This window comes from Actinia tenebrosa, unplaced genomic scaffold, assembly GCF_029948245.1.
Source record: "Actinia tenebrosa isolate PJP-AT-01 unplaced genomic scaffold, QUT_ActTen_1.0 PGA_scaffold6__47_contigs__length_16458017, whole genome shotgun sequence".
Classification (NCBI taxonomy): domain Eukaryota; kingdom Metazoa; phylum Cnidaria; class Anthozoa; order Actiniaria; family Actiniidae; genus Actinia; species Actinia tenebrosa.
Window position 1 is genome coordinate 609,456 of NW_028292583.1, and position 15,773 is coordinate 625,228.

At 37.9% G+C, this 15,773-nt stretch overlaps 4 protein-coding genes across 4 annotated transcripts; all 4 read left to right on the forward strand.

Annotated features, from left to right (window-relative positions):
* The first annotated feature begins 131 nt into the window (after positions 1-131).
* LOC116297933 (neuropeptide receptor 22) lies at positions 132-2,542 on the forward strand. The gene is made up of 2 exons (XM_031706258.2): positions 132-256; positions 469-2,542. Exon 2 carries the CDS (start codon positions 488-490, stop codon positions 1,583-1,585), a length of 1,098 nt encoding a protein of 365 aa, XP_031562118.2. The 5' UTR covers positions 132-256; positions 469-487; the 3' UTR covers positions 1,586-2,542.
* A 185-nt stretch (positions 2,543-2,727) lies between these two features.
* Positions 2,728-6,754, forward strand: LOC148905774 (prolactin-releasing peptide receptor-like). The gene is made up of 2 exons (XM_089038970.1): positions 2,728-3,873; positions 4,738-6,754. The coding sequence occupies exon 2, from the start codon at positions 4,757-4,759 to the stop codon at positions 5,870-5,872; it is 1,116 nt and encodes a 371-aa protein (XP_088895096.1). The 5' UTR covers positions 2,728-3,873; positions 4,738-4,756; the 3' UTR covers positions 5,873-6,754.
* Positions 6,755-7,888: 1,134 nt separating this feature from the next.
* Positions 7,889-10,443, forward strand: LOC148905775 (QRFP-like peptide receptor). Its single transcript, XM_089038971.1, has 2 exons — positions 7,889-8,112; positions 8,300-10,443. The coding sequence occupies exon 2, from the start codon at positions 8,319-8,321 to the stop codon at positions 9,417-9,419; it is 1,101 nt and encodes a 366-aa protein (XP_088895097.1). The 5' UTR covers positions 7,889-8,112; positions 8,300-8,318; the 3' UTR covers positions 9,420-10,443.
* A 3,233-nt stretch (positions 10,444-13,676) lies between these two features.
* Positions 13,677-15,486, forward strand: LOC116297934 (uncharacterized). Its single transcript, XM_031706260.2, has 2 exons — positions 13,677-14,060; positions 14,444-15,486. The coding sequence occupies exons 1-2, from the start codon at positions 13,757-13,759 to the stop codon at positions 14,818-14,820; spliced, it is 681 nt and encodes a 226-aa protein (XP_031562120.1). The 5' UTR covers positions 13,677-13,756; the 3' UTR covers positions 14,821-15,486.
* The last annotated feature ends 287 nt before the right edge of the window (positions 15,487-15,773 follow it).

Consider the following 15,773-nt stretch of genomic DNA (forward strand, 5'->3'; position numbering starts at 1 on the left):
TGGAGTTTGACTCTAGACATAAATCAATCACCAACAAATGATATACTTTGCCTTTGGCGAATAATTAACAATTATCACGTGCCGTGCGCTGTCTATTAATTGTTTAACCTGGCGCAAGGCTACGCAAATAAGCCACCACCAAAAATTAGAAACACGTACAAATCCGAGGCGCCTGTAGCGATCTGTAGCTCGCTAACCTTAACGTTCATAATTAAACAAGTTGTGTACGAGCACAAATTTACTGGCACAAAACAAGGTAAATTGTCATTGATGATAATTCACTCTTTACAAAAGATTAGCTCGTTTTTTGTTTTTTTTTTTGTCTCCCACTCTTCAATTCTTCAAAAAAGGTTTTGATAAATCGATTATGAGTTGAGCTTATGATATCACATATAAATGATGAATTCATAACGACATAATATCCATAATAATATATCATTAATAATATAATTTGTAATTATTTCCCAGGCACCGTCAAGGATTCACTATGAACCTGAACAATTCATCCCATGCTAATGAAACACTGCGAGAGACATCAGGACTGGCAGCTCATACTAAAATAACCCTGTGGTGTATTCTACTTCTCTGGTCTCTACTTGGTAACCTACTTGTCATCGCTGTCGTGTATTGCAATCAAAACTTAAAAACAAATATGAACTACTTGATTGTAAACATGGCTGTATCAGACTTGCTCGTTCCATTGATAGCACTGCCATGGATGATTTCACGCGAGACAGTACGGCCTGGTGAGTGGTTAGTGGAGGGTTACCTCGGTGAGGCACTGTGTAAACTGGTTCCTATACTATCTGAGATACCAACATTCGTATCATCTTTCAATCTTGTGAATATTGCTTTCCAAAGGTTTATTGCTGTTGTTTATCCAACTCGAATACGGATTATAACTCCTAAAACAAGATGGATTCTGGTCTTTTTTTCATGGATTGCAGCCACGGCTCTCTACTCTCCGTACTTTTACACTTATCGTCTGACAAAGAAATGGGGCTACACGATGTGTGAATACTCTTGGTCACCAGCATTTGACCCAAAGAAAGCTCATATTTTATTTTATTCCATACTTACCATGGCAGGCTTTATCATCCCTTTGATCGCAATCATAATCTTGTATACCATTATACACTATAAGCTACGTGAAAGCTTGAACAACGTCAAGGGAATAATTGCAATAGAAATGATACGTTCACGACAGCAGAGAAACAGAAGAATATTCTACATGTCAATAACTATAATTGTAGTGTTCACCATCTGTTGGTGTCCATTAATCGTGCTGAGTCTGTTATTTGCTTCTGACCATCCTTCGTTTCTATCAATGGATATCGAAACATATTCAGACACGGTTTTTGTGTTTTTTTATATGTGGTACTTTCTAACGGCAATCAATCCATGCATGTATTTTCTGTTTCTGAGAGACTTTAGAGAAGGATTTAAAAGACTTGCCTGCAGGAAAACTGCAAATGAACAGACATATACTTTATGTGTATGTTGTGTAAGGACTGTGGCAACAGGTGCAACTAGTAAAAAAGACCCAACATGTACACCACTTCGCATCAAAACTACTTCAGTCTAGGATGAACATCAACACTAGATGCACCAGAACACCAGGTGGAGATAGTAACCAGGACCCAACATGTACGCCACCTCACATCAATACCACTTCAGTCTAGGATGAAAATCAACACTAGATGCACCAGAACACCAGGTGGCCCTGCTATAGATACCTTATTAATTAAAGTACGCCGTGTTAGATTTCAGGTTAAGTGAAGTCTCATTTATTCTTTTTTTTTTTCCTAGTTCTGTAGCGAATAAATCTCGTGGCTGTTTCTTTCCAGTTTACCATATGGCTGACATGGAAAGTTTCGCGTAGAAAAGAAAACCAGAAAACCGGAGGAGTAAATTCGGAAAGTCGGGAAACGGGACAGGAGAGAACTTCATGTAAACAATTCTATAAATGTGATAGTATGTTCAGGAATGTATACCCGCTTGCATTAGTGAGAGGCGGCCGTCAATAGCGAGCGACGAAACCGGAGACAGCTTTCATGCGTAAACGACTACATGAGATGCTACCGACTCCAGTTTGCCAGCACACCAACGCCAGTTTGCTGTAGAAGCGATGACAAAAGGCTATGTATTCACCCAGGTCTCATTCTAAATTCAAGTCAACGATTGGTTAAAAAAAGTTTAATTAAGCACATTCAGGCATTTATATTTGAATGAACGAAATGTGGACAGGAAAGTTGAATTCGAAAAGCGTATTGAAAGCCTACTTCGGGTTCTTAAGGGCAGCTGTGTACTGACGATGTATGACCAGCTGTAACATTAAATGACTCATTAATGGCGGGTATCCATTTGAATAAATGAATATTTCTTAAATCCAGGCACAAATAAAAAGACTCTTTTCGCGAGTTACGGTAAAATAGAATGAACTAAACAGACACCCGTTTCATTCCTTTCAGAGACCTGTCTAATGCGAGATTTTTTAAAATCTGGGCAATCTAAAAATAAAATTTTGTGAGTTACATTGGGACTCTTTAGAGTAAAGTCGTATTCATTCAACAGACACCCGTTTCATTCCTTTCAAAAACCTGTGTAATGCGGGCACCTTCATAATACGGACAACCTGATCTATCCTTTCTTTGGCGTCCGTATTCATAAGGTTCGACTAGTTAATATCAGTATCGTTTAAAGGAAAGCTACTTTTATTGCCACATTAATTCATAGTTATTCAAAAGTGTTTCTAGTTTTTTGTCGTGTAGAAAATATTTAAATATTCTTAAAAGGGGAAGTTGTTACCTGACCATTTCTCCTGCTGTGCTAATAATGTCATTACATACAGACATGGTCTAAAAGCAGCACCTTGTGTAAACAGTGCGTGGAGAACAATCTCTTTCATAGAAACGATTCGAAACTCACACACAAAATCTATTGAACACTGCATTCCACTGATTTCGTCGTTTATTGAAAAGATGACCAATTAACAGCTTTTATGAATGATTTAGGATCTAGAGTAGTAGAAATTACCTTCTGAAACCTTAACGTTGATCATTGTACAAGTTGTGTACGAGCACAAACCTACTGCACTAAAAATATCATAGTATTATTGGTCATCCAGATCATCAGGTGTGGGAGAGCAGCTAGAAATTACCTTCTGAAACCTTAACGTTGATGATTGTACAAGTTGTGTACGAGCACAAACCTACTGCACTAATAATATCATAGTACTATTGGACATCAAGATCATCAGGTGTGGGAGAGCACTGCCTAGAAATTACCTTCTGAAACCTTAACGTTGATGATTGTACAAGTTGTGTACGAGTACAAACCTACTCAGTGCACTAATAATATTATAGTATTATTGGACATCAAGATCATCAGGTGTGGGAGAGCACTGCCTAGAAATTACCTTCTGAAACCTTAACGTTGATGATTGTACAAATTGTGTACCAGCACAAACCTACTGCACTAATAATATCATAGTACTATTGGTCATCAAGATCATCAGGTGCGGGAGAGCACTGTCTAGAAATTACCTTCTGAAAACTTAACGTTGTTCATTGTACAGGTTGTATACTAATGGAACACAAACCTACTTGCTAAGAAGATCTAGCGGAGTAATAAATCCTGTTTATATTATCCGATAGTAATCGTGTAAGATCAGGAAGCAATAAACGTGCACCTATTTGCTTTTAACGTTCTTAATCCTGCTGTGCGCCGTCTATCGTTGGGTCGGGCAAGAAATTCAAAGGAGCCACCAAAAATTGGAAACACGTAGAGTCGCCTGCAGCTCGGCGTTATTGTCTAACGTTGGTCATTGAACAATTCCGTGTACGATCGGCAAATCTATTGGAACAGAAAAAGGTAAAATATCTTTGAAAATGATCATTGATGGTAATTTCACTTGCCCAATAGGATACCCTCGTTTTCCCCCTCTCTTTTTCGATACGGCTACAGGAGACGAGCAGTCTTTATAGATCGATCACGAATTGAGCTTATGATATAACATATAAATGATGAATTCATAATGACATAATATCCATAATAATATATCATTAATATCATTTCTTTTTGTCCACGTCATCCGGAAACAACAGACCATTTATTCATTGAGTGCGTTGAATCAAAAAACCTATATTTTCAGAAAAGAGACTGGTTAGAAAAATATGACATTCATTTGCCACAATCTAATAAAAAAAACATATTATTATGGGTGGATGACATCCCAATAAACCTTGTTATTTTAATTTACAAACTAGTTCTGTATAAGGGAAGAGAGGGAATGAAAGTTCCTTCTCTTTCCTTGTTTCAAAACGTGTTATCAAATTACGGAAATATTGAACATAAACTTGCCAGAGCAAAAAATAAGGAAGAGCAACATCTTAAGAAGTGGGAAAAAATAACGATGGAAAATTATAAAAAGTACAATATATACACAAAAAAATTATATCTGTGCTTTCTAAATCATTTTTTGATACATAAGCTTAAAATAGGCATTGCATTTTTGTTCTTTGTTTTTTTTCCCTTTAGTTGTATTAGTTGTATTGAGTTGTGCTTTATCACTTGCCGTAGTTTGTGGTACTGTATTATTTCTAGTAGTTTGTTGTATTGTATATATAAAAACTTTATAATAGGAAATATATATATTACTCTATTTTGTAAGTAATTTGCAAGTAAAATTTATTTTTAAAAAAATCATTAATAATATAATTTGTAATTATTTCCCAGACACCGTCAAGGATTCACTATGAACCTGAACAATTCATCCCATGCTAATGAAACACTGCGATGGACATCAGGACTAGCAGCTCATACTAAAATAACCCTGTGGTGTATTCTACTTGTCTGGTCTCTACTTGCTAACCTACTCGTCATCGCTGTCGTGTATTGCAATCAAAATTTAAAGACAAATATGAACTACTTGATTGTCAACATGGCTGTATCAGACTTGCTCGTTCCATTGATGGGAGTACCATTGATGATTTCAAATACCATAGTACGGCTTGGTGAGTGGTTAGTGGATGGTCCTTTCGGTGAGGCACTGTGTAAACTGGTTCCTTTTCTCTTTAATATATCACCATACGTATCATCTATCAGTCTGTTAATCATTACAGTCCAAAGGTTTATAGCTGTTGTTTACCCTTCTCGGAGACAGATTTTAACTCGTAAAACAAGATGGTTTTTAATCACTTTCCCTTGGCTCGTAGCCATGGCTCTCTTCTCTACGTTCTTTTACACTTCCCGTCTGACTAAGAGATGGGGCTACACGATGTGCATCACCTCATGGTTACCAGCATTTGACCCAAATACAGCTCCTTTGATATTAAATTTTATAATTGCACTAGTGGGCTTTATCATTCCTTTGATCGCAAACATAATCTTGTATACCATTATACACTATAAACTACGTAAAAGCTTGAACAACGTCAAGGGAATAATTGCAATAGAAATGATACGTTCACGACAGCAGAGAAACAGAAGAATATTCTACATGTCAATAACTATAATTGTAGTGTTCACCATCTGTTGGTCTCCTTTAGCGATACTGCATATGTTGTTGTGGTTCCGACCTCCTTCCATATTTCCAATGGATATTGATACAGTACAATATATGATGTTTTCCTTTGTTTATCTTTGGTGCCTTCTAGCAGCAATCAATCCCTGCATTTATTTTCTGTTTCTGAGAGACTTTAGACAAGGACTGAAAAGACTTGCCTGCAGGAAAACTGCAAATGAACAGACATATACTTTATGTGTATGTTGTGTAAGGACTGTGGCAACAGGTGCAACTAGTAAAAAGACCCAACATGTACACCACCTCACATCAATACCACTTCATTCTAGGATTAACATCAACACTTGATGCACCAGAACACCAGGTGGAGATAGTAACCAGGACCCAACATGTTCACCACCTCACATCAATACCACTTCAGTCTAGGATGAACATGAACACTAGATGCACCAGAACACCAGGTGGAGATAGTAACCAGGAACCAACATGTACACCACCTCACATCAATACCACTTCAGTCTAGGATGAAAATCAACACTAGATGCACCAGAACACCTGGTGGCCCTGCTATAGATACCTTATTAATTTAAGTACGCCGTGTTAGATTTTAGGTTAAGTGCAGTCTCACTTATTCTTTTTTTCTTCTCATAGTTCTGTAGCAAATAAATCTCGTGGCTGTTTCTTTCCAGTTTACCATATGGCTGACATGGAACGTTTCGCAGAGAAAAGAAAACCAGAAAACCGGAAGAGAAAATCCAGAAAGTCGGGAAACGGGACAGGAGAGAACTTCATGTAAACAATTCTATAAATGTGATAGTATGTTCGGGAAGGTATACCCGCTTGCATTAGTGAGAGGCGGCCGTCAATAGCGAGCGACGAAACCGGAGACAGCTTTCATGCGTAAACGACTGCATGAGATGCTACCGACTCCAGTTTGCCAGCACACCAGCGCCAGTTTGCTGTAGAAGCGATGACAAAAGGCTATGTATTCACCCAGGTCTCATTCTAAATTCAAGTCAACGATTGGTTAAAAAAAGTTTAATTAAGCACATTCAGGCATTTGTATTTGAATGAACGAAATGTAGACAGGAAAGTTGAATTCGAAAAGCGTATTGAAAGCCTACTTCGGGTTCTTAAGGGCAGCTGTGTACTGACGATGTATGACCAGCTGTAACATAAAATGACTCATAAATGACGGGTATCCATTTGAATAAATGAATATTTCTTTAATCCAGGCACGAATAAAAAGACTCTTTTCGCGAGTTACGGTAAAATAGAATGAACTAAACAGACACCCGTTTCATTCCTTTCAGAAACCTGTGTAATGCGGGCACCTTCATAATACGGACAACCTGATCTATGCCCTCTTTGGTGTCCGTATTCATAAGGCTCGACTAGTTAATATCAGTGTCGTTTAAAGGAAAGCTACTTTTATTGCCACATTAATTCATAGTTATTCAAAAGAATTTCTAGTTTTTTGTCGTGTAGAAAATATTTAAATATTCTTAAAAGGGGAAGTTGTTACCTGACCATTTCTCCTGCTGTGCTAATAATGTCATTACATACAGACATGGTCTAAAAGTAGCACCTTGTGTAAACAGTGCGTGGAGGACAATCTCTTTCATAAAAGGCAGTGTTTTCACTAGAAATGTTAACTTGCCTAAAATTCCTGGAGGTGTTTTAATCCGACAACCACCTTTCAAGAATAACACTGTGATTGGCCCATTTATTTGATAGGACGACTTAAACCATCTTGCTAGGTAGTTTAACTTTGCCTTATATCCGGTGTTATATTTAAGCTAGTTTAAATGGTCCTAGTGAAAACACTACATTCCACTGATTTCGTCGTTTATTGAAAAGATGAACAATTAACAGCTTTTAAGCACTGCCTAGAAATTACCTTCTGAAACCTTAACGTTGATCGATCATTGTACAAGTTGTGTACGAGCACAAACCTACTGCACTAATAATATCATAGTACTATTGGTCATCAAGATCATCAGGTGTGGGAGAGCACTGTCTAGAAATTATCTTCTGAAACCTTAACGTTGATCATTCTACAGGTCGTATACTAATGGAACACAAACCTACTTGCTAAGAAGATCTAGCGGAGTAATAAACGCTGTTTATATTAACCGATAGTAATTTAAAATTCTAAGAATTCTCTGAAGACACATTTGTTTAAGTTAGCTTTTAATTTATAATTTTACAATTAGTACAATTTTTATCGTTTTGTTTCACATATTTTTATATCTTAATTTTTAATTAGCTTAGTTAATTATGTATTATTTTTTATTAGTGAGCGCTCTGAGCAATTAGTGGATTTAGCGCTATATAAATAAATATTATTATTATTATTATCATTATTATAGTAATCGTGTAAATCAGGAAGCAATAAACGTGCAGCTATTTGCTTTTAACGTACTTAATCCTGCTCTGCGCCGTCTATTGTTGGATCGGGCAAGAAATTCAAAGGAGCCACCAAAAATTGGAAACACGAAGAGTCGCCTGCAGCTCGGCGTTATTGCCTAACGTTGGTCATTGAACAATTCCGTGTACGATCGGCAAATCTATTGCAACAGTAAAAGGTAAATCATCTTTGAAAATGAACCTCGTTTTTCCCCTCTCGCTTTCGATACGGCTACAGGAGACGAGCATTCTTTATAGATCGATCATGAGTTGAGCTAATGATATCACATATAAATGATGAATTGACAACGACATAATATCCATAATAATATATCATTAATAATATAATTTGTAATTATTTCCCAGACACCGTCAAGGATTCACTATGAACTTGAACAATTCATCCCATGCTAATGAAACACTGCGAGAGACATCAGGACTAGCAGCTCATACTAAAATAACCCTGTGGTGTATTCTACTTGTCTGGTCTCTACTTGCTAACCTACTCGTCATCGCTGTCGTGTATTGCAATCAAAACTTGAAAACAAATATGAACTACTTGATTGTCAATATGGCTGTATCAGACTTGCTCATTCCATTGATAGGAATACCATTGATGATTTCAAACAACATATTACGGCCTGGTGAATGGTTAGTGGATGGTACTATCGGTGAGGCACTGTGTAAACTGGTTTCCTTCCTCTCTGCTATATCACCATACATTTCATCCATCAGTCTGTTAATCATTACAGTCCAAAGGTTTATAGCTGTTGTTTACCCTTCTCACAGGCAAATTTTAACTTGTAAAACAGGATGGTTTTTGATGATGTCTTTCCCTTGGCTCGTAGCCATGGCTCTCTTCTCTCCTTCCTTTTACACCAATCGTCTATCAAAGGAATGGGGCTACACGATGTGTGAATACTCATGGTCACCAGCATTTGACCCAAAGAAAGCTCTTATAATATTCCTGTCTATAATTGCATTAGTGGGCTTTATCATTCCTTTGATCGCAATCATAATCTTGTATACCATTATACACTATAAACTACGTAAAAGCTTGAACAACGTCAAGGAAATAATTGCAATAGAAATGATACGTTCACGACAGCAGAGAAACAGAAGGATATTCTACATGTCAATAACTATAATTGTAGTGTTCACCATCTGTTGGTCTCCTTTAGGTGTACTGCATTTCTTGTTTTGGTTGCAACCTCCTTCCGTATTGTCGATGGATAAAGATATAATACGAAATATGTTTTTTTGCTTTACTTATCTTTGGTACTTTCTAGCAGCAATCAATCCCTGCATTTATTTTCTTTTTCTGAGAGACTTTAGACAAGGACTAAAAAGACTTGCCTGCAGAAAAACTACAAATGAACAGACATATACTTTATGTGTATGTTGTGTCAGGACTGTGGCAACAGATGCAACTAGTAAAAAAGACCCAACATGTACACCACCTCACATCAATACCACTTCATTCTAGGATGAACATGAACACTAGATGCACCAGAACACCAGGTGGAGATAGTAACCAGGACCCAACATGTACACCACCTCACATCAATACCACTTCATTCTAGGATTAACATCAACACTAGATGCACCAGAACACCAGGTGGAGATAGTAACCAGGACCCAACATGTACACCACCTCACATCAATACCACTTCAGTCTAGGATGAACATGAACACTAGATGCACCAGAACACCAGGTGGAGATAGTAACCAGGAACCAACATGTACACCACCTCACATCAATACCACTTCAGTCTAGGATGAACATCAACACTAGATGCACCAGAACACCAGGTGGAGATAGTAACCAGGACCCAACATGTACACCACCTCACATCAATACCACTTCAGTCTAGGATGAACATCAACACTAGATGCACCAGATCACCAGGTAGAGATAGTAACCAGGACCACATCAATACCATTTAAGTCTAGGATGAATATCGTACGGTAGAAGCACTTTTTTACACACATTTGATTCATTAGCATTTCCTATATGAGTCCCACCCAAGACTCTAAAGGGTTGAACTTCAGGCCACAGGAAGCCCAAGCTAACGTAAGAGATGGATGTATACACTCAATTGAAGAATCGTTGTCGGGTTCAGAAAAATAGAACATAGAAGCTGAGACCGAAATGGCACATGGGAAATGACATAATTATATTATAATTTATTCATTTGCGCCATCCATGCAGTCAGTTTAGAATGCCAAACAAGTATTAAAAACAGTAGATGATGCCACGGGTCGCCGGTCACAGCATGCATCTAATTAACGTACTTCCCATGTGCCATTTCGGTCTCAGCTCCTATGTTCTATGTTTCTGAACCCGACAACGATTCTTCAATAAGCCTGAAGCGAGATGACGTTTTACGCTTCAGGTTTATTTGAGTGTATTATGAGATAAGATTTATCTCATTTGTAGTCGTCATTAGTGTCAAAAATAGTCAATCAAAGTCAAGGTATCGAGGAATGATTAAAGAGCCCTTGTTATCTACTGTATGCTTTTACTGACTCAATCTTTTGAGTAATTCTTTATTTGATGACGTAATTTGGTCACGTGATCACAACTCGTTAAGTCCAGCCCAAGCGAATTTAAATACAAATTTAAGAAGAAAAGAATATAAATGAAATGAAAAATAATTGAAGGATTGATTAAAATTGTACAAGGAGTAAAAATGAGCCATCGAAACTACAACAAAGTCAAGCATATCTGAGGAGAAGGTAAAAAAAAACTACTCCAGTTTCGAATAGACCCTTTCACGATTTCCAACGCCATATTGCTTGGGGGGCAAGTTTACTAAGAAGCGACTGGGAAAGAGATACGTTTTTCGTTATATTTCCATTCTGAGGTAAATTTTTGATACCAAACCTTGTCTGTAGACGGAGAATCCTCTGCGTTCAATTTGCGCTGTTTTTGAGCCGATGGAGCCAGCATAACACTGGTTCTCAGAGAGACGGAGGCTTTGGGGTTTGCGAGTTTTGCGACTAAGGCTCGATCATACTGGTTCAATTTGACGGTAAAAAAATCTTGCCTCGACAAGAATGACTCGATCAGCTCAAAAACGTCAAAAAGCATTGAACAGAGGATTTTCCGTCTACAGAAAACGTTTGATCTCGAAAATTTACCTCAGAATGGAAATATAACGAAAAATGTATCTCTTTCCCCGTCGCTTCTTAGTAATCTTGCGCCCCCCCCCCCTCCCCAAAGCAATATGGCGTCGGAAACCGTGAAAGGGTCTATTCTCTGTTGTATCGGGTTAGCCTCGATTTCGTATGGAATTTTATCATATGACCCGTACGGCCCTGCTCGCGCGCTCTAATAAAACCATTGGAAAAAGTCACGTGATGGGGGCCGGACGGGTTGACATAAGCGGGCCGGAAAAACCCGTCCGGCCCTGCTCGAATCCGCGCGCTTTCTTTTTCTTAATTATTTTTATTTTCGTGAGGCTCATATGATAAAATGCTTATTGACTGAGTCAGGTCGGGCCGTACGAGAAAATATTTGGCTCTCGGTCATTTGTACGGACCTCGCTGCGCTCGGTCCGTACGACATGACCTCGAGCCAAATATTTTCCCGTACGGCCCTCCCACTCAGTCAATAAGTACATAATATTGAATATTCATTTGTTCCAGTGAAGGTTCATGGAGTTTCAAAGTGTTTTTATTGTTGAAGTTATACATTATTTACTTTATTGTTGGTATTTGTGAATATCTGTACACTTATAAGACTAATTAACCCTTAGTAAACGAGTCTGCAATCAATGGGCACAGCGGTATTTGACTAATTCGAAAACGGTCGTCTGTTGTCATATTCGGTTGGCCCGATGTCGGAGGGGTGGGGATGGGTAACCCAGTACTTGCTACATCTGGATATGAATTTCAAACTCAAATAGCAGAAATGGAGAGGGGGAACTTTGTATCGATCGTACCTAACAATAATAAATGGGATCCCTATTTTGAAGCATTGTTTTGACCTCGTGCTTAACTCACAGTTGAATCATTTAGCACTGTTTACACTTACAGCCAGTAAACAGCGCTTAAAGGATTATTTGATATACCCAAGACTCCACACCGCATCTAGCTTTAAACTGATACCTCTAATTCTTAATTAACTTGACCGAATAATACTTTAATCTTATTGTTGTCATTGGGAAATCTCGTTCAGACACCAAGGCGCCGTGAACGATTTTCACACCTTTAAATCAGATAAAATAATGATTACATGTAAAAATCAAATTAAGAAAAGATTACCTAATTAAGTTCGGGTGTAATAAATTGACACAAAAAAGTTTAGAAAGTTTTTCTTTCTATTTCTTTCTAAAATTGTGAATTTGTATGGCTTTTAAGCAGTATTTATATTGGACTTTAGTATATGTCTGTCAAAAATTATTTAAATATAAAAATAAAATGCTTGTGGCATGTAGATTATGTTTGAAATCAAAACATAAAAAATAGAGGAAAAATTTAAAAAAAAAAAAAAAAAAAAAAAGTTTTTTTTACCCCTATAATGTTGAACCCTTTGTTGCTGGTTACCAGGCCGGTTCTCATTATGGGTGATCGAAGAGAGGAAGCATGGATGGCGTTCGCTGCTATCGTACCGCCTCCGCACCAATGCAAATCCGGTTTCGATTCGAGCTTGCAGTGTGATCATTAGTACGGTTGCTCCTTTTTTTCCTCTCCCGTGCTTGGAGGGTGTTTTCCCGCGTTCTCCTGTTTTGTCCTCCATCCTCGAATCTCAGTCTAGCCCTTTGGTCATCCTGCTGATCGGGCGGGAGATTGAGCAAAATTATGCATACCCCTTGCGCCTTCAAAGTAAAATAAATTGCATTTACAAAACTCAGGATTGACGCTCGTTGTTGTCAGCTGATGATAACAAGAAGAAGAAGAAAGAATCACACTTTTTGATTTATCATAGATAATATAGATTGCTAAGGTCTTTCATTGTTGCCAGACCCGCCTAGAAGTAGCTTTAAATTGTATACTCTCATAGAGTTGACTTTCTTCATTCCCCCCCCCCCCTCCCCCCCATTATTTCTTTCCTGAACTCACTCAAGATGCGAGTAATGGAACCTTGGTGTTTCTATCACTGAGTCAACAAGGGACATCAATGTTACAATAGAACTCGAGAGAATCGGCGGCAAGATAATTCGTCAATGAATAAAGCGCACTACTACGCAATTATATGCGAGAACATGAGCGAATAGCCACCCCAAATCCATTAGACAGCTCTTGCTTTACCGTTGATGGGACTCATATCGGTTGGGTTGGCTCGGCCAGGCTAGGGTTGCCGGCGGAAAATGCTATGGTATATGGTGTCCACGATGATTGATTGCGCGGTTATTGCAATGTTTGGTCACTTTCGCCCTTGTTAAAGATTGAAAACTAACAATTGAAGTGCCATATGTGAGATCCCTTAGAACTGTGATGTGATTGGATGAGACTATACGTAGAGCCCGCCCGATCGATCAAATGGCAAAATAGATTTGAACTTTTGTCAGGTTAAAAAATAACTCTTGATCGAGATGATTTATGATCCTTGATTGGAATGGCGGGGCTAAAATGATATCAATGAAACAATGAACCAATCAGTATGACGGAGGAAGCCCATCTGATGTTTCACCATCAATCTTGGTCACTGGGATTGTCAGTCAGTGGGTGGTTAGCCAATCAGATTGTAGCTGCTTGACGTAGGTCAACTCATCCCTCCTAATTAGCAACGTCTGAGGGAAAAACTTGGTAATCGGATAAGAGACGTAGAATTCTGAAGGCATCTTAATAGTGCCTCTTCTTCCTGCACAATCTGCTATGCGGCCATCAACTTCAAACATGCAGAACAACGCCATTTCGTTCTCAATAGATTCAATTATATCCAGAAGTGACCCTCCAAAAGAAAAGCACTTGACAGAAATGAAGCCACTAATACCAAGCAATGCTCGAATAGCAGAAGTAAACGATTCGCCTGTGCAAACACTCCACTGTGAAGACCAATGTGTGAACCTCCAAAAAGACGCCGATAAAACGAACGATGGACGCGAGTTTGAAGAAAGCAAATCTACTGAAGATAAAGACGATTCTATTCATTCAGAAAATTCTGACGATTCGCAAACAAGTGAGTCTCTCTTCTTGTATTTGTATTTGTAACTGCCTTTTTCTTGTGTACCACTTACGGTGTAAAAAACCTACAAACTATTTCAAAACTTAATATAGAGGCTTTCAATCTATGTTCAGTATTTGTCACTTTATATTTAGTGTTTTGTTCGATCGTGTATGGATGTTTTTGCTGTTTGATCTACGAGACCACAGTTCACTACCATTAATCATATTTTGACATCTTTAGGACAGCTAAATGAACTCCATTAGAATCGATGTATTCGTTAACTAACTCCCATCTAAAAAGGAATCTTTACGATAATCATATTCTCTTATGATGGTTTATTCTCTTTAGAATTTGTTTTAATATCATTTAGAAATATTATGACTATGTTTTGACAGGCTTGAAAGAAAACCAAGATACGGCAATGACAGAAAACGAAGCCTGTGAATGTGTGGACGAAGATGGTCTCGAAGGATCAAAACATCGACGCAAAAGAACTGCATTTACAAGCCAGCAACTATTGGAACTCGAACGAGAATTTTACAACAAAAAGTATGTGTCATTAGAGGAGAGATCTCATATCGCAACGAACTTAAAATTAACCGAAGTTCAGGTTAAAATATGGTTTCAAAATCGAAGAGCGAAATGGAAACGTGTGAGATCACTAGCCCACCCTGCTCATGGTAATCGTAAGTTGAACACTCCTAAACTGGTTGTTCCAATACCAGTACATGGCAATCGATTCGCTGTTATGAACCAAATGAACGCGTCTTGAACTGGACAAACAGTGGTAGTATTTTATGTACATATTTGATCAATGGATAGAGAATTATTTTACAAAAGATTGGTTGCAACAATCTCAATCAAGAGCTCTCCTCCTTGCTTGTGTGATGAGAATGGTTCTTGTACAACATGCCTATAAATTGAACTCTCATATCGAATCATTGTTTATAAAAATAGTTTGGTTTCCAATTTTATGGAGCTTATTTCAGTTAATGAACTTGGTTGGAAAATGTGTACCAAGAATCGATGAAAATATTCTAATAAATCAACTCGGTTGCTTAGAGTTTTCAAGTTGCAATCGATAGTAAATCTGAGTGAGTTTACGAGCTTAGTAAGCAATAGGCTTGAAGTTTTCAAGCTTCGTTCATTCTTAAAGCCACTAATCCCTATTTAGGACACTTTGAATGTTGTGCTCAGCATTTTTGGACTTCTCTCTTCCATTATAGCTTTTGTATTTTGTGCGCAAGCACCTTCGAGCAGTTCTTTGAATTCTCTAACTACATCATAGTTTACAAACAATGCTGGACTCAGTTTAGGTATTTTCTCTGGTTTCTATGAACGTTTTGCCGTCAACTTTCACACTCTTTCGGTGCCTGTTCGTCTGTGTTTACAGCCATTTGAGAAGTTTGTGTGATTAAAACGTGTTAGAGTGTGAAAACGACTTGTTATCCTCTTCCTTTGATAAGCAAGCGCGGCGTTCTCCTTTACTAAGATTTTTGTAGTCCTGCATTCAACAAACTTTGATAACAATTATGCATTACGACAAGTTGTAAATTAATTCCGTAATCAAGATAAAATGATTAATATAATGGATCTTTTGGATTTATTTTTTCTTTTTTACAATAATTAAGCTTCGTTCAAAACTGATTCAGTAACAAAGCAACAGTTTACTAAAACTACATCAGGTTTGCGCTGTGTTTCTATGCAACGTTTCATACCGAGTTT

Bases quoted from the DNA above. Each gene is read 5' to 3' on its own strand.
- LOC116297933 (XM_031706258.2), top strand. From the start codon at position 488: ATGAACCTGAACAATTCATCCCATGCTAATGAAACACTGCGAGAGACA.
- LOC148905774 (XM_089038970.1), top strand. From the start codon at position 4,757: ATGAACCTGAACAATTCATCCCATGCTAATGAAACACTGCGATGGACA.
- LOC148905775 (XM_089038971.1), top strand. From the start codon at position 8,319: ATGAACTTGAACAATTCATCCCATGCTAATGAAACACTGCGAGAGACA.
- LOC116297934 (XM_031706260.2), top strand. From the start codon at position 13,757: ATGCGGCCATCAACTTCAAACATGCAGAACAACGCCATTTCGTTCTCA. The intron at 14,061-14,443 runs GTGAGTCTCTCT...ATGTTTTGACAG, and splicing joins TTCTGACGATTCGCAAACAA to GCTTGAAAGAAAACCAAGAT.